The 19,637-nt window shown below is 37.3% G+C and overlaps 1 protein-coding gene across 1 annotated transcript in view; it reads left to right on the forward strand.

Annotated features, from left to right (window-relative positions):
• Nucleotides 1–19,637, forward strand: part of IL6ST (interleukin 6 signal transducer (gp130, oncostatin M receptor)) — a 54,842-nt gene that overhangs the window by 20,430 nt on the left and 14,775 nt on the right. The window contains exons 5-7 of the mRNA XM_006891542.1: nucleotides 17,103–17,185; nucleotides 18,002–18,212; nucleotides 18,701–18,883. Coding sequence (XP_006891604.1) covers nucleotides 17,103–17,185; nucleotides 18,002–18,212; nucleotides 18,701–18,883 — 477 coding nt within the window. The remainder of the gene's footprint in view (nucleotides 1–17,102; nucleotides 17,186–18,001; nucleotides 18,213–18,700; nucleotides 18,884–19,637) is intronic.

Genomic DNA, 19,637 nt, shown 5'->3' on the forward strand with positions numbered 1-19,637 from the left:
GGGAAGGGAGGAAATTGCGGCAATGAATGAATGGAAATCCAAAACCTCTGTAAAAAATAAATAAATAAATAACAAGATAAGGTGCTGACTGTGCAAGAGACCATCAACAACTCATGTGAAAGTTCAAGCTAAAAAAAAAACCTCAATTCTACAAAAACAAATTATGACTTTGAGTCTATCTGATCTGAATTTAAAAATCATTGCCAGTTGTTTCATGTATTGATTGATTCTGTGCTTACTAGGGAGCTTGGTGGCTTAGTGAGAATAGAATGTATCAATATCTGATAGTTATTACGGAGTCACACTGCCAACCCAAAGGCAAGTGTTTGGAATCCACCAGCTTCTCTGAGGAGAAAAGATGGGGAAGTTCAGCCTATATAACTTACAACATGTGAATACCCACTGGACAGTCAACTATGACTTTGTTCCAACCCAGAAGTAATCAATTCTTATTTTGTTGCCAGAGTGTGGAAATTATTGAACAGTATCATTGATGTCACATGCAGGCAAGATTCTGCTGAAGATTATCCAAAAACAACTGGAACAGCACATCAGCTGAGAACTGCCTGAAGTGTAGACTGGATTTAGAAGAGGCTGTGGCACTAGTGATATTATAATAAGTACCAGAGGAATGTCTATATCTTTCATTGACTATGCAAAGGCAGTTTGACTGTATGGATCACAAAAAGCTGTGAATGACTCTCAGAAGAATGGGAATCCCAGAAAACTTGATTGTACTTATGTGAAACCTATACTTGGACCAGGAGGCAGTCGTCAGAACAGAGCAGTGGTTCAGAATTGGGAAGGGTGTGCATCAGGGGTGTGTCCATGTTTTTTCAATCTGTATGTGGAACAGATTATTTGGGAGGTTAGGCTCTGTGAGGAGAAACATGGCATCAGGATTGGAGGTAGACTCATCAACAATCTGTGTTATGCAGATGACACAACCTTGCTTGCTGAAACTGAGAAGGACCTGAAATGCTTGCCGCAGAGTGTCAAGGACTGCAGCCTTCAATATGAATTGAAGCTCAACATCAAGAAAACAAAGATTCTCACCACAGGGCCAATAGGCTGCATCATGATGGACAATGGAGAGATTGAGATTATTGACAGCTTCAGTTTGCTTAGCTCTACAGTCAACACTCTTGGTACCAGCAGCCAGGAAATTAAAAGACAAATTTCGTTGGGAAAATTGACTGTCAGAGACCTCTCACAGGTCCTGAAGAGCAACGATGTCAGTCTGGAGACTAAGGTGCACCTGATACAGGCCATGGTCTTTGCAATTACTTGCTATGCATCAGAGAGCTGAATAATGACTAGGGATGATAGCAGGAGAGTTGATGCCTTTGAGCTTTAGTGCTGAAGAAGAGTATTGAGTATACCATGGACTGCTAGGAGAACAAACAAGTTCGTCCCAGAAAGGGTTAAGCCAGACTGCTCCTTGGAGGCAAGGATTTTGAAGCTCTGTCTGACATACTTTGGACATGTTGCAAGGCCAGGATCAGTCCTTGGAAAGGGACGCCATGCTTGGGAGGATGGAGGGACAACACAGGAGAGGAAGACCCTCAATGAGATGGACTGATTCCATCACTGGGATAATAAGGGTAGGCATGTGAGAGACAATAAGATTGGCAAGGGATAGAGCAGGGTTTAGGGCTGTTGTACATAGGGTCACTATGAGTTGCAGGCAACTCGATGGCACGTAACAATTATTATTATTGGCTTCCTAGTCATGGACTTTTAGTTTCTCTTTATTTGCATAAAGTAGGCACAGTAAAAACAGACTCGCTGAGTCATAAAATTGGAAATGTAACTTCATAAAGTGTTAAGTTTAGCCATTAGAAATATCACTAACTATGCAATTAACATGAATATAAAAATTTAGCATCTTTGAAAAAAAAGTTATGTCCAGAATAGCTTTGAGGCTTTGAACACTAGTGAATGAAAACTAGGTGGGTTACTGTATAACATCAAGGATATAATTCATGAAGAGAGCAAAATTTTTTTACAAAGACAGAAAAGGAAGAAAAGACCAAAATGGATGACAAAAGAAACTGAAAAATTACACTAAAGCGTCAAGAAGCCAAAACAAATAAATGCAGAATAAGAGGTAAATATTTCAGAGACCAGGTCAAGAAGACAAAGCAAAGTATTATAATGAAATGTGCCGAGAACTAAAGCTGGAGAATAAAAAGAGAATTCTTTCAGTATTTCTCAAGTAGAAAAAAACTGTAAAACAGATTCCATGCACTGCAATCCCAAAGGTTTGAATCCACCAGATGCTCCGCTGGAGAAGGAGGCGCAATCTCCTGTGCCAGTCAGATCCAATTCCATAATATACAACAATAACAAACAAAACAAAAAACAAAAACACCCCGCATTCAAGCCTCGACTTGAAATACTGAGAGATGCTGCAGGCAAAATCTATCTTGACAATCCAGGAAGCACCAAAAGATAATAGATGAAATAGAAGAGACACTGTATCAAAAAGAATTGGTTGCTTACCATCCCTCTGCTGAAAGATGCCAAGGCTGTGGCTGAACCAGGCTCATTCACACTCTGGCCAGCAACAAAACCATTGGCTGCCAGTTTGAGGGTTTTCAGTTTTACTCCCCAGCTGCTGCCCTACTGTCCAGCACCAGGAGCACCAATATGACAGGTACTTTGGGGGGAAACACTGCTGTCTACCTACACCACGTGGGACCCCTTAAGTGCAAGCAGAAGTGGGCAAGACAGCTAAAGCCCAGCCGAGATGCCATTTCTGGAAGGGACCAACAGGCTTCTTGATTTGCCATTCAGGGATTTTTGGGGAAATGTTGTTGGGCCAAGAAGGGAGTACAAATATATAGGTCCTTCACAAATATTGCCATACTCTGGGTCAGTATACAGTTATAACAACCTAACATCTACTAAGACTCACATCAGGAAAACAGTAGTCTGCCTTAGTCATCATGAAAAAACAAAATAACCCTTCTCCTAAAAAAACAGGCCCAATGAATACCCCATATAGAGAAAACCAGAAGAAATATGTTAATGTGCAGTTATTTGAACAGCCACCAAGAAGATGCGAATGATGAAAGAAACAATAGAAACCATTAAGAAAGCAGATCAGAGATAACAAACAGTCCAGAAGAAATACATTGATGAGGAGCAATTTGAACACTTATGGAAGAAACTGCAAAAGATGGAAGAAAGAATTGATAGTATAGATAAAAATGTATAAGAAATTAAAAAATCATCACAAGACAGAGAGGGTACAGCCAGCACAGTACAGGAAATAACAGAAAAGCGTGAAAATGCAAGCCACAATATTAAGAGCAAAATGACAGAAGTGTCCCAACATACTGGTAGGACATAAAAGTAGAACTGAAGAACAGAGAATCAGCAAACTTCAAGACAAGAGCCTCACAGAAAACATACTAGAAGATAAATCAGAGATGAGACATAAAGAAAATTAAGAAAACATTAGAATCATGTGGGATGACATCAAAAGGAACAGCATATGTATGATTGGAATTCCAGAACACCAGAGTGACAGAGAAGTCACTGAGAAAATTGTGGAAGAAGTACTAGAAGAAAACTTTCCAGATATTTTGAACAATGGGAAAATCCACATTCAAGTAACACAGTGAACACCAAATAGACTAGACCCAAGAAGAAAAACATCAAGACATAACATAGTCAAATTCTCCAAACTTAAAGATAAGGGTAGAATTCTAAAAGCAGCACGAGAAAAACAAAGAGTAGTCTACAAAGGGGAAACAGTTAGATTAAGTTCTGATTTCTGAGCAGAAACCAAGTAAGCTAGAAGACAGTGGGTAGGCATAATTAGAAAGTAGAAAGAAAACCATTGCCAGCCAAGTATCCTAAACCCAGCAAAGCTCTCCATACTGACTAAAGATACAATAGATCAAGAAGGCATAACCTTGGTCAACATGTATGTACCAAATGAGAGACCTGCAAAGTACATAAAACAGGAGTTAAAAGAATTGAAGAAATAGCAACACAAATAGTGGTAGGAGATTTCAACACGTTACTATCACCAAAGGGTAGGTCAACTCACACTCAAGAAAGATGCAGAAGATCTGAACTATACAATCAGCCAATTCGACCTTGTGGATGTGTTCAGGGTACTGCACCCAAATAAAACTCAAAAAATTCACATGGTACATTCTCACATATTAGAACACAAAACAAGCCTCAACAAATTAAAACACATTGAAATAATACAAAGTTTCTTCTCAAACCACAATGCCATCAAACTAGAAATTAACCACAGGAGGGTAAAGCTTTAAAAACCACCCATGTGGAAACAGAATCACTCTCTTCTGGAACACAATTGAGTTATAAAAGAAATAAAGAATGAAATTGGAAAAGTTCCTTGAAAAAATGAAAATACAACATACCAAAACCTCTGGGATGCAGCTAAGGCAGTCCTCAGCGGGCAGTTAATAGCAATATGCACATACATAAAAAGGAAAAAAGTAGAAAAACCAATGATCTAACTCAATACCTACATCAAATAGAAAACAAAACAAAACCAAAAAACCCCACAATCTAATCCTACAGCCTTTAGAAGAAAAGAAATTATAAGGACTAGAGCTGAAATCAATGAACTAGAAAACAAAAAACCATCAAAAAGACCAGGAGCTAATTTTTCAAAAGGGTCAATAAAATTGGCCAACCACTTGCACACTTAACAAAAGAAAAAAAGAGAAGACACAGATAAAACTTGATTAAGAAATGATAGAGGTGACATCAAAATAGAACCAGATGAAATTAAACCTATAATGTCAGAATACTATGAAAAGCTATACTCCAATAAATTAGAAAACCTGAAGGAAATGGACAAATTCCTTGACACTCATGCCTTACCCAGATTTTCAAGGACAGATAGAAAACACTTGGACAGACCCATCACAAAAGAAGAAATTGAATAGTTCATAAAAAGACTTCCCCATAAGAAAAGTCCTGATGATGACCAGATGATGACCTCACAGCTGAATTCTACCAAATATTCAGATCTATCACCAATTCTACTTTAAGTATTTCTAAAAATTAAAAAAGAAGAAACTCTCTCAGAATCATTCAATGAAGCAAGCATAACCCTAATACTAAAACCAGGCAAAAATATTACCAAGAAAGAAAACTACATACTAATATCTGTCGCAAATATAGATGTGAAAATCCTTAACAAATTCTTTGCCAATAGAATCCAAAAGCATATTAAAAAATAATTCACCATCACCAAATTATGCAAAACCTACCCTTGGAACAAGAAGCAGTCCTCAGAACAGAGGAAGAGAACACTACATGGTTCAGAATCAGGAAAGAAGTGTCTTAGGGATGCATCCTGTCCCCAAAAAACCTTTTCAGTCTGTATGCAGAACAGATCATTCAGGAAGCAGGGCTTTATGAGGAGGAATGTGTCATCAAGATTGGAAGAAGACTCATCAGCAATCTATGATACGCAGATGACACAACCTTACTTTTTGAAATGGAAGAAGACTTGAAGCACTTGCTGCAGAAGGTCAAGGACTGTAGTATGGATTGAAGCTCAACATCAAGAAGACAGATTCTCACCACTGGGCTAATTGGGAGCACCATGATAGATGGAGAAGATATCGAGGTTAGCAATTACAGCTTGCTTAGCTCCACAATCAACACCCTTGGCACCCGCAGTCAGGAAGTCAAAAGATGAATTGTATTGGGAAAATCTGCTGTCATGGACTTCTCCAGAGTGCTAAAAATAATAATGTCAGTCTAGAGACAAAGGTGTGCCTAATTCAGACCATGGTCTTCCCAATTACTTGTTATGCTTTGGAGAGTTGGACAGTGAGTAAGGATGACAGAAGAAGAATAGATACCTTCTAGTTGTGATACTGGAGAAGAGCCTTGAATATAATGTGGACTGTTAAGAAAACAAATTGGTCTTGTCTGGGAGAGGATAAAACCAAATCCTTCCTTGGATGCTAGGATTTTGAAGTTCCATCTCACATACTTAGGGCACATGGCCAGGAGAGGTGGAGGAAGAGTGCAGAAGAGGAAGACCTAGATGAAATGGATCGATACAGTATCTGGGACAATGGGGGTTGATGTGTCGGAATTAGTGAGACCAGCTCGGGACAGGGAAGTGTTCAGCTGCTGTACATAGTGTACATATGTCACAGGTGACTCAATGGCACATAACAACAAAAACATACTGTATTGGTTGTTTTTTATTTAAACTTCATGTTTACAGTCAACAAGACCTTGGGGAGGACCTGTGTATTTAAAAGTAATTTGTTTTATTTTAGAGGAACATTCTTCTAAATGTTCAGTACTTTTCTGTCAGTATGCCGTACTGAGGAAACCTGGGGTTGCTGTGATGCATTGAGTGTCAAATGCCAAAACGCTTTCCCATGGAAAAGTGGACAGTGTTTGTTGGAGCTCCCTGTTTAAGACAGGTTTGGAAGCAGGAATGGCATCTACTTCCTAAACAACATGCCTCTGGAAACTCTATATACTTTTATAAATGACAGTAGGTATAGAAAAGCTTCAGGCTGTTTGTTCATAGGGTCGCTATGAGTCGTGCTTGACTTGACCGCAGTCAACAACAACAACAAATGGAATTCATAACAGGTATGCAAGGATGGTTCAACATAAGAACAATCAAAGTAATTCACCATATTAACAAAGCAATTAAGAAGAACCATATAATATTAGCAATTGATGCAGAAGAAGCATTTGACAAAATCCAACACCTTTTCCTGATAAAGACACTCAGCAAAATTGGAATAGAAGGTAATTTCCTCAATATAGTGAAAAAATATATTTGCAAAGCCAAGAGCCAATATAATTCTCAATGGAGAAAGACTAACAGCATTTCCTTGCAAACAGGGACCAGACAAGGATGCCCACTGTTACTACTTTATTTGGTATTGTATTGGAAGTGGTTCCTAGGGCAATACAACAAGAGAAGGAAATACATGGTGTCTAGATCAACAAAGAGAAAGTTAAACTATTGCTATATGCAGATGATATGATAGTGTACACAGAAAATCCCAAGGACTGAACAACAACAACAAAAAACACAAAACCTGTTAGATCTAGTAAACCAGCTAAGTAGAATGCCAGGATACAAGATCAATATCCAAAAGTTAGGGGGATGGATTCCTTTACAGTAACAAAGAGAACTCGGAGAAGGAAACCAAGAAAGCAATACCATTTACAATAGCCAACCACAAATTGAGATACTTGGGAGTGAACCTAACTAGAGATACAAAAGACCTTTACCAAGAAAACTACAGAGCATTTCTGCAAGACACAATAAGAGAACTAAAGAAATGGGAAAATATGCCCTGTTCATAGATAGGAAGACTCAGAATTGTAAAAATGACAGTCCTACCGAAATCAATCTACACATTCAATGTAATCCCGGTACAGATACCAGATTCTACAGATACCAAATTCATTTTTCAAGGACATTGAAAGGGAAATTGTCCAGTTCATTTGGAGAGGCAAGAGACCCTGAATAAGCAAACGTCTTCCGAAAAACAAAAATTAAGTGGGAAGCACAGTACTCCCTGACCTTAAAACCTGCTACTGGTAGTAACCAAAACAGTATGGTACTGGTACAATGACAGGCACATAAACCAATGGAACCGAATTGAGAACCTAGAAATAGACCCAACTATCTATGGTCAACTGATATTCGACAAGGAAATCAAACCTATCATATGCAGAACTGACAACCTCTTCAACAAATGGTGCTGACAAAACTGGACTGCTACCTGCAGAAAGCTGTAAGAGGATCCACATCTCACATCATACACAAAAATCAAGGTGAATCAGAGACCTGGAAATAAAGCCCCAAACCATAAAGTTTATCAGAGAAAAAGTAGGACCAATTTTAGATGGCCTAGTCTATGGTATAAAGTCTGCCAAATAGAACCAGGAATGCACAGTCTGGAGAGGATAAAATTGATGAAAGGGACTGTCTGAAGATTAAATCCCTGTGCACAGCAAAAACATTTCCAACAGAGTGAAAATAATACTTACCAATTGGGAACTCCATTTCAGACAAGAAACTCATATTAAAAGTTTACAGAATCCTACAGGGCCTCCACAAGAAGAATGATAACACCGTTAAAAAATGGATGAAAGACAGGGAAGAAATTTTCACAAGAGGGAGGAAGATATTCTGATGACCAGCAGACACATGAAGAAATGCCCAGAATCAGTTACAGTAAGAAAGAAGCAAGACAAAACCACAAGGAGATTCCATCTCACTCTAGAAGCAGTGGCCAAATTTAACAGGTCAGCAAATAATAAATGTTGGGGAGCATGTGGCAAAATAGGAACTTTTATATAGTGTTGGTGGGGTTATAAAATGATACAACCACTCTGGATGACAGTTTAATATTCTTCAGAAAGCTGAACATAGAAATTCCATATGACCCAGCTATTCCACTGCCTGGAATATACCCTGAGAGAATGAGAACTGAGGCAGAAACGGAGACTTAGTGTACACACTAATGTTCATAGCAGCGTTATTCACCATTGCAAGAACATAGGAACAGCCCAAATGCCCAACCACAATCAAATGGATTGAGAAATTACTGTACGTTCATACGATGTAATACTGTACAACACACAAGAACAATGATTTTGTAAATTACTCCCCAATTTGGAAGGCATTGGAGAGCATTCTACGAAGTGAACTCAGTCCCATAAGGACAAATACTGTATTAAGCCATTATTGTAGAACATAAATGAGGATCATGGGTGGGGGTAAGGAAGAGCAGATGGATTGCACAGGAGACGTGGGGAGTAATCATAGGGTTGTACAATTTGATGGATGAAGGGAGGGGTGGGGTGAAGGAAATGGGAAAGAGCTAGTATGAAAACAATCTATACAAACTTTGTAATAATCCAGTATAAAATAAAAATTTCATTTTTTTAAAAGGAAGTTTGTAAGGAAGTTCCTTATGAACAAGAACCAATGGTAATGAAGGAAGTAGTTAAGTTGCATTGAAGGCATTAGCAAAAAATAAGGCACCAGAATTTAATGAAGTATCAATTGACATGTTCCAACAAACATAGGTAGCATGTGCTCATGAATTTATGCCAAGAGATTTGGAAGACAGATGTTTGGCTGACTAACTGAAAGAGATCAGTATTTGTCACCATTCCCAAGTAAAGTGGTACAACAGAATGCATAAATTATCCAACAGTATCTTTACTAGCACAAGAAAGCAAAATACTGCTGAAGATCATCCAGAAATAGCTAATACATTGACAGAGAATTACCAAAGTTCAAACTGGGTTTATAAGCGGCTATGGCATCAGGGATATCAGAGAATACCAGTAGAATGCCTGTTTGTGTTTTATTCATGCAAAGGCATTTGACTGGATTGTAACAAACTGTGGTCTATACCTGGACCAAGAAGCAGTTGTTCAGAGGAAGGCAACACTATGGTTAAAAATTAGGGTATGTCCTTCCTCCTCCCTCCGCCCCTGATGGTTCTGGCCATCCCAAATTGCTTTTGATCTTCTGATTCCTATTGGGTTAAAACAGACAAAGTTCCCACAGGCACCCCAGCTTAAGGGGTACCTTTATTTTTTTTAACGACACCTCCACTCCCTACCTGTTCCTTTCCATTTCCAGGCTGCCAATTTCTAACCACAATAGTGACTCTGTGCTTGTCTGTTTAGTTCTGTGTATAAATGGAATGTTGTGGAGATGACCCCTCCCCATGCTGGCTGGTTCCCATCCTCTTGTCCCCTGGTCATGCCCACTTGAGTCAGGGCCACCCAGGAATCTTCCATTTAAAACAAACAAACAAAAAAAATCAGTAATAAAAAAGTTCACTAAAAAAAAAAAATCAGGGTATGTGTCAAGGTTATATCCTTTCCCTATAGTTGTTCAGTCTGTATACTGAATGAAATGTTTGAGGAGCTTTACTCTATGAAGAAGAATGTGAGATCAGAATCAGAGGTAGACTTACCAACAGCTTGCAATATATATATGATGTAGCCTTGCTTACTGAAAGTCAGGGTGACTTGAAATACTTGCTTCAGAAGATCCAAGACAACAGAGCAGAGCAAGCTGAAATTGTTAATAACCTCAATCTGATGCTGCCAGTTGGCATAGTGTGAGAATCTTTGTCATCTTGATGTTGAGCTTCAATCCATATTGAAGCTTATAGTGCTTGACCTTCTGCAGCAAATGCTTCCAGTCTCCTCAGTTTCAGCAGGCATGGTTGTGTCATCTGTATAACACAAGTTGATGAGTCTTTCTCCATTCCTGATGCCACAAAGTCCAGCCTCTCTCATGATCAGTTCTGCATATAGACTGAAAATATATGGAGACAGGACACATCCCTGGCACATTTCCTTTCATCATCATGATAAAAGTATGGAAAAAAGATTGAACTTGTTAATTTCATCTCTCTTGGATCCATGATCAACACCCTTGGTACTGGCAGCCAGGAGATCAGAAGCATTTTGCCCTGGGGAAATCTGCAGTCAGGGACCTCTCCAAATTACTTAAGAGCAACAATACCAGTTTGAAGATTAATTTGCACCTGATTCAGGCCATGGTCTTTTCAGTCACTTGCTCTGCATCTCAAAGCTGTACAGTGAATAAGGGTGACAGAAGACTAGATGATGCCATTGAGCTGCAGTGGAAGAAGAGGGCTGAATATCCTGTAGATTGCTAAAAGAACATACAGATATGTCTTGGAGAATGTGAAGCCAGAATACTCCTTGGAGGAAAGGATGATAAAGCATCATCTTACATACTTCGGACATTGTGCTAGTTGAGGTTATTTCTTGTAGAGGTACATCATGCTTGGAAAGGTGGAGGGACAGTGAAAGAGAAGAAGACCCTCAACCAGATAGATTGACACAATGATTACAACAATGAGTTTAACTATGTCAGAAATTATGAGAATGACAGAGGATAAGACAATTCAGATCTTTTGTGCATAGGTTGCTATGAGTCATATACTAGACTCTGGCACGTAACAGAGAAGAAGGGACCAATAGTTGTATTTAGATGGCTCCTTTTAAGATTTAAAACTTATATATAACTGCAGTGTAGAGCATCATCTTTATGAACTGTTTTATGCCCATTGATTTAGGTGTTTTCTAAGACTATATGGTCCTTAGCTTCAAACCCAGTCAGTCAATCCCACAGGATGTTTGAATGTATTTAAGAGATTTCTATAAATGTCCCACTTATGTCCTTTGTTATATGAACATGAGTCCATACAAATATGTGCATATATGCACATGCTTCCATATGTCCTCTCACACTTATACAACACTGCTACTCAGGCTTTTGAGTCAAAACCAACTTTCAAGTGACCCTCCAGTGGGTTTCCCAGGCTGTATCACACGGGAGATTGCCTCTCTTATCTTCCTAGAGCCAGTGGTTGATATATTATTGTTGTTGCTGCTGTTCCTGTGTGGTGTTGAATCTGAACAGACCCTTAACTGACTCTCCAGTAGGTTTTCAGACACAGTAAATCACATGGGAGGAGATTGCTCATCCATCTCCCACAGAGCATCTGGTGGGTTTGAACTGTACACTTTCAGGATTGCAGCACAAGCTTCTTAACACTAGGCCACCAGGTGCAATCAAGTCAACTACAACTTATGGTGACCATATTAATGGCAAATCTGAACTTTGCCCTAACCCATACCATCTCTGATACTCTTGAGCTAATTATTACAGTCACTGTATTAATCCATCTTGTTGAGGTTCTTCCTTCTCCTCTGACTCTCCACCTTATGATCTCTTTTTCTGAGGAGTAGGCCCTCCTGAAAACATGCCCAAAATATGTTAATGCTTGGTTGTCCTTACTCCAAGACAGAGCTATTTGTTCATTTTGTAATCCATGTTGTGTGCCTTCACCTGTGACTAAAAGCAACCCTATGTACAATAGCTCTGAACCCTTCCCTATCCTGAGCCAGACTCACTGACTCAGCACTCCTAATCCCATTGCCCCAGTTACCATGTCAATTCAGGTCATCCACAGTCTTCGTCTTCTTTGCTATCCTTTCACCCTTCCAAGCATAATGTCCTTCTCCAAGGATTGGTGCCTCTGGGCCATGTGCCCAAAGTGTGTAAGATGGAACTTCAAAATCCTTGCCTCCAAAGAGAAAGTTGGTTTCACCCTCTCTAAGACAGACCTATTTGTTCTCCTGGCAGTTATTGTATGCTCAACACTCTTCTCCAATTAATTCTTCTTTCATCCTTAGTCACTGTCCATCTCCCTGATGCATAGCACATAATGGCAAAGATTGTGGCCTGGATCAGGTGCACCTTAGTCTCTAGATTGACAGCATTGCTTTTTAGCAATTTGAAGAGGTTCCTGACAGCTAATATCTTCAATGCAATTAATATTTTTATTTCCTAGCTACTGGTGCCAAGAGTATTGATTGTGGAACTGAGGAAGCTGAATTGTTTACAACTTCAGTCTCCTCTATCCATCGTGGTGCTGCTGATTGGCCCACATCATACATGAGATACTCAGTATTCTTCTCAAATACCGTGATTCAAAGGCATTGATTCTTCTTCTCGCATCCTTATTATAACATTGTCCAACTTTCACATGCATAGGAAGCAATTGAAAATACTATGATTTGAATCAATTAGCTGAACCTAGTCTTTAAACGGATATTCTTTCTCTTTCGTATTTGGCCCTTGACAACATGTTTTCCCAGCATAACTAACACTCTTTTGGTTTCTTGACTACCATTACCATGGGTGTTTACTGAATCTTTTTTTTCTTTCTTTTTTTTTTGTGAGTACACTTACTCATTTTATTTGTGGTTACTCTGACATATGCCTTATCTTCATAAATTTAAAGCAGTCTGTTATATCATGGTATCTCCTTAACTTCCTCTTCATATGAAAGTTTTGTAATGTCATCACATATTCTCCTTTTATGTTTTAAGGGTGTATCATCACTCACAGATTGACATCTCTGGTTCTGTTTTCCTTTTGCAAATTTATTTTACTTTTGAGACTTCTTTTTCTGGGTTTGTATCTGAGTGATAAATCCTCCTGTCTTGATTTCAAGTACTGTCTGTATGTTTGGTTTACCGTCTTAAATCTCCCTTTTAATCATTCATGTAATAATGGTTTTTACAAATCCCGTCAATATCTGTTTATCAGGGAATGTAACACTTTTGCTAATGTGTTGAAAGACTATTTTTTCTGTATTTATCTTTTTTAAAATTTTTTTTATTTTTGTGTGAGTGTACTGTCAAATCAGATCTGACTGGTACAGGAGGAGATTGTCCGTCCTTTCCCGACAGAGCATCTGGTGACTTCGAACCGTTAGCTTCTGGGATTGTAGTTGCAGTTCCTTGCCACTAGGCCACCAGAGCTTTCCTGTATTTATCATTTTTGGCTGGTATTTCTTTTCTAGGGTTTCTACGTTATCTCACTGCCTTCTGCCTGAATATTTTCTGCCAAAAAAATCAACACTTTGCTTTACTACTGTAGTAATATTTGGGTAGTAATATTTTATTTTTCACACACTGCTTTCAAAATCCAGTCTTTGTCTTTTGAAGTTTGATGGTAATATGTCTTTGGTTACTTTCTTTTGAGATTTATATGGTAAGTTCATTGAATGTCTTGAACAGAAACCTTGTTTTTAATGATATTGGGGAAGTTTTCTGTCAATAAAATGGGTTTTATTTCTTCTCTCTGCTATTTTACTTCTTCTCCAATTATGTAAGAATTCTTCCTCTGATTGTTGTTGTTGCGGTGTATCTTCGAGTTGGAACTGACCCATAATTGCCCCTCCTGTGAGTTTTCAAAGGGAAAGAAATTGCTCATGTTTCTCTCAATAGATTAACTAGTGGCTTCAAACCTTTGCATTGAAAGCATGATAGAACCCTCCTTTTAAAAATTCTGACATTATTTGAAATTTTTTTTCTGATTGTTCCCTAAAGATACTAGTGTCAAGGGATTTGTCCCCTTTTTTGATGATTGGTTCTTGTATTAATTCATGACTACTTCTGTGTCCTTTTACTGAATCATCCGTTTCTTATATTTTATTGTACATCTTCTGGATTTCAAGTTTTCCTAAATTTTGGAAGTCTTGTCTGTAGTTTTCTGTTGTTGTTTTCAGGAGAGTTATGTGTGTATTGTGTAATTAAATTTCTATTAGGATCCTGTGTAACTTTATAAGCCTTTTGGATTTCTTATCAAGGATTCTTTATCCAATTTATGTTCTGCTCATCTTGCATTTACTCCTTGTATATTCACAGTTTGTCATTTTTTGTGGTTTCCATAAACTTGCCAACCAGTGCTCATCATATGCAACATTACTGTTTGATCTTTGCCTCAGAATAGCTATGCAGTGCCTGTCTAGCAAGTTGGGCACCTCTGTTCTTTTTTCTCCTTTTTTGCTGTTTTTATTTAGTTTCTTTTTGAAATTAGTATTTGATCTAATTGTCCAGAATTATCACCTGTATTTGTGATTTCTCTTTGCTGTGGAGGGACAGTATAATGTATCTGACTAAGCCATCATCTTGGACTTTCTTATTGCTTCTTATTTTGTGATGATGTTATTCAGATGTGATTTTTAAGAACATTAGGATATAAAATTTAACATGCCATATTGAAGCATAAATCTATTTGATACTTAATTCAAGAAAAGTATGGAATAGTGTTTTATATTATCAGAATACTATTAAATTACTTAAAAGCTGGTAAATGCAGGATTTAAAAAAAAAAAAAAAAGATAAAGGACCTAGAGATTATCCTTACCTAGATAAGTATATTGTGAAACATGGCCATATCATGTAACAATGTACCTCAGACTTGATAAACCCTGTAAACAGACTGTAACTTTAGTTGGTTGGTTTCCATTTCCCTCATTCTCCCCATCTCACTCCTGGCAGTCCTTCATCAGGTTTCCAAGGCAGAAAAAGTTAATAGTAACAAACTACCTCATGTCTCTCCTGTAAATTTGAACTGCTGACCTTTAAATTAGCAGCACAACACTTAACCCCTGTGCCCCAAGTGTTCCCATGGAAGACCAAAGCTCTTTGCTATCAAATCAGAACTGACTCATAGTTAGTTATTCATCGGGTTTCTGAGACTGTAAACTGCTGAGAAGGAAATTACTCCATTAGTCTATTAAGGAACAGTTGGTGGTTTCAAAAGGCCAGATTTTCACTGCTCGTCCATACAGACTATGCCAAGAGGCGTTCTTGGGGCTCCCATTGTTGTTGTTGTTAGATGTCATTGAGTCAAGTATGTCCCATAGTGACCCTCTGAACAACTGATCTGAACCCTACCTGTCCTGAGCCATCCTCACATTTTCTGACACACGTAAGCCCATTGAAGTGGTCACCATGTCAATCCATCTGGTTAAGGGTCGTCTTCTCTCTCTTCAACACTCCATCTTTCTAAGCATAATGTCTCTTTCCAAGCAACGTGCCCAAAGTATGTGAGCCAAAGCTTTATCATCTTTGCCTCCAAGGAGCACTCTGGCTACACTTTCTTCAAGATTCATTTGTTTGGGTTTTTGGCAGCCCATGGGATATTCAGTACTTTTCTCCAACACCACAGGTTAAAGGCATCAGTTATTCTTCTGTCAACATTATTCATTGTCCAGCTCTCAGATGCATGGCAAGAGATTGAAAAGACCACAGCCTAAATCAGGCACACCTTTGGGGTCTCACATAGGTAATATAAAATGTGTAGAGCTGACCCCAACAGCTCAGAAGGGTGTACAGTCTTAACTACCCTTCCCTAAAGAAACTAACATTACTGATTTGTTTAGATCTCAGGCTATTATTTTAACCACACACCCCCCTTTTTATGTCATAGTGTTACCCCCTAGATCTCAAGAACAACAGCTATGGCATAGAAATTTCCCCTACCACTCATATCCTTTCACTTCCAGCTCTAATAGAGATTTAGCGTTAAGCTGTTACATTACTTGAGAAATATCAAATGCTGAAAATTGCCCTTCAGAATTATCTACCTCTCATAAGTGTCAAGAAGTAAAGCAGCCCTGACTTTGCTATTTGGGGTCACCTTAGGAGAATTCAGAAAACACTTAAACATAGCCAAAATATTGTGAGTCATAATTATTATCTACATTTTTGTAGGGAGGATTACAGAGAAACCTTAACCCAAATGATTATGAACCATTGGATTAGGTATTTCTTCAGCTTGGTGATTGAAGTCCCTAGGTTCTCCGTTATACTAGGAAGTAATTCTGATTCATAAAGTTTGCTTTATAATATCATGTTCTTTTAAGCATTGCACTTTATTCTTTTCTTTTATGACACTTTAGTCTCTATCTGCTTGAACCTCTTTTACCAGCAAAGCAACCTTTCCCTGTCATTCCTGATTGGCCTTTACTCCTTTCTCTGTTTTCTCTTCTATAATTATCTCTGTCTGATTAACATAGCACTGCTTAGAATCCACTCAAATTCCTTTTTCTTCTCTTCAGTGTCATATCTTTTGGTTATATTTCTAAAAATAGGAAAAATCAGTTGAAACTATAAGAATTTAAAGAATTATTTGCTAGGACTTGAAATTTCTTGTTTTACCAACTGTTGGTTTGGTGTTTTTTTTTAATTGTGATACAAATATATGTATAATAAATGGTTGTATATGTAACAGCACATTTGATACTGCAACAGACTTCATTTCTGTGGTTCTATGGATTAGTGTTAATTATACTCTGTTATAATAATTCCAATGTAAAGTAATAAACTTATACATGTACATCATTTATCTTAATTTGTTTTATAGTATTATATACTAAATGTTTCAAAACATCTAACATTTATTTAAATATGAATTATGAGTTTTATTTTTTAGCACAATGAAATAAATAATGTGTTACTGCTTCTGATGTATTTGTACATTTACAATCTTAAAGTTAGAAAAAAAGTCCTAGTATAATCTAAGTCATCAAACTGTGATCCTGGTAAACTCTATGGGGATGGAAAAATGCTAACTCATTTTAGAACTTAGATACCATTGCGTTGAAATGTAAGAATATCAAGAACAAAATACAAGTATAGATCCCAGGATTGTATTTTACTATTAAAAGCTTTATTTTTGTTATTTTTAGGACCATCCAAGGAACCAAGCTTCTGGTATAAAATAGATTCATCTCATACCCATGGCTATAGATCTGTGGAACTCTTGTGGAAGGTAAAAAAAAATTAAATAAAGTTCCATGTTTATATTATTTTATCTCACATACTGCATTTTTATATGTTATGATTGGTGTTCTCCCCTCAAAAAAACTTTAAGTTTTGCCCATTTTATTATTAACAATGCTCTTGTTAACTATATAAAGTAATAACAAAACTTTACATAAACTGCGTAGAAATCAGATTCATAAACTGCAGGCAATAGCACAAACAATTCAGCACAGTTCTGGAAAGACTTAAGTTAGAAAAGAAGTGTTTTTTTAATACTTCATTGATTTTTTTTTTTCAGTGTGCTTGATGCAAAAAGTTTTTAAGCCCTTTAGACATAAAGAACAACAAAATATTTATTGATTATATGAAATAGAAAATTTTTCATACTTTATAAACACATTATAAGTTGCTAGGTGCAATTGAGTGGACTCATAGCCACCATGTGTGGAACCGAATGAAACCCTGCCCAATCCTGTGCCATCTTCACACTTTATGCTGTGCTCAGTAGTTACAGACATTCAATAAAGGTATAAATAATATCAATTAGGCCCACATAGCCTTAGAGCAGAATCATATATAAAAAAATAAGAACACTGACATCATTATACGCCTTCCCTTCTTTTAGTTGAGGTCATGTTTTTCACCCATTCTTTATTCAAAATTTACTACTTTTACTTTAGTCCCTAGTTCAGAATGAGTTTGCCAGTCCCTTCCAATTAAATGCTTGAATATTTGACAATAACTGGTGACAATTCTTGGAACAAAGGAAAACATTATTTTAATATTTATGTAAAGAAATTTAAAATAAACTCTCTTATTACAGATATTGCCTCCTTCTGAAGCCAATGGAAAAATCTTGGATTATGAAGTGACTCTAACAAGATGGAAATCCCATTTTCAAAATTACAGAGTTAATGATACAAAACTGATGGTAAATCTCACAAATGATCGCTACATAGCAACTCTGACAGCAAGAAATCTGGTTGGCAGATCAGATGCATCTGTTTTAACTATTCCTGGCTGTAACTTTCAAGGTTGGTTGACTCAGATTAAAGAAAGTAAAGTTAGGTGCAGACAGGGCAAAAATCACACGGAGACTTTAACATCATAGTAGTAATTTCAGGAATCAGATAGCAAGCAAATACCTGCTTTGTCACTGTGTGCTTCCTTTACATTTTCCTGATTACTTATCAGAAAATACTTTGCAAAAATATTAAAAGGTTTTAATAACTTTATATTCACATAACATAAATACATTGTTTCTCTATGGCTTTCAAAGAACATAAATTTGCAATTTCTAACTTGCATACATAAGACATTTCAAGAATTTGTAAAGAACAATTAAATAGATTGTCCTTGCATGTCAGTTATAATTTTCATTCCTGGAAATCCAGGTTAATATTATATACTATAAAATTTGATAGCAACATAAATCAAATGGTTATATGCAGGTGGCTATAAAATATCAAAGTGTTAAAAGTTTATTATTATTATTATTCACTTTTTTTTTTTTAAAAAAAAGCTCCTCAGCCTGTGAAGGATCTGAAAGCATTCCCCAGAGATAACAAACTTTGGGTTGAATGGACTGCTCCTAATGAATCTGTAAATAAGTATATAGTTGAGTGGTGTGTGTTATCAGATAAATCACCCTGTATCCCAGACTGGCAACAAGAAGACAGAACTGCACATCTCACCTATTTAAAAGGTAAACCTAGCCAACAAACATTAAGTGATGTCATTTCCGCAACTGTTTAGGTAGATTTTCTTTAACGTATTTGTTTCTAGTTTACAGGTATTGTGATCCACTGAAAGATTTCCAATTTATCATAACCCCCTCCATTTAATTAGTCTACTAGATGTGCCCCTGAGCAAGTCATACTTGCTTCAATCATCAAAGGATTGCTCACAACCTGTAAATACAAGGTCGTCTGGCCATTGCCACAGTGTCTTCTCTGTATTCAATTTAACTCCCTCATTTGTCAGATGAGAAAATTGTTTCCTAAAGTACCTGAATGACATGTTTCATATTTCAGCTGTTGGGGGAGAAATTAAAAGTTCATATTTTTCCCAAGTATTTTACCTGGAAGTGCTCAGAAAGAAAATTATGTTATAGAACTCCAAAATGGATTGTTGTTTAAAATACTTGGCGTAGTGCGTAGAGAATTGAACAGCTGACCCAAAGGTGGTGCCTCTCAGACAGTCCAAATTCACCAGCCACCTTTTGGGAGTTTTTGTTGTTAGGTGCCATCAATTTGAGTATGATTCATAACAATCCCATGACAACAAATCTAAACTCTGTCCTTTCCTTTGCCATCATAATCATCTCTGATACACTTGAGTTTATTGCTGCAGTCTCTGTGTCAGTCCATGTTGTCGAGGTTCCTTGTCTTTTTCACTAGTCCTCTACCTTTTTTTCCCTTTTGTTTTAATTTATTATTAATTTCAATGAAAATTTACAG

The sequence above is a fragment of the Elephantulus edwardii genome, unplaced genomic scaffold, assembly GCF_000299155.1.
Source record: "Elephantulus edwardii isolate Elephantulus edwardi_28Jun2011 unplaced genomic scaffold, EleEdw1.0 scaffold00099, whole genome shotgun sequence".
NCBI lineage: Eukaryota > Metazoa > Chordata > Mammalia > Macroscelidea > Macroscelididae > Elephantulus > Elephantulus edwardii.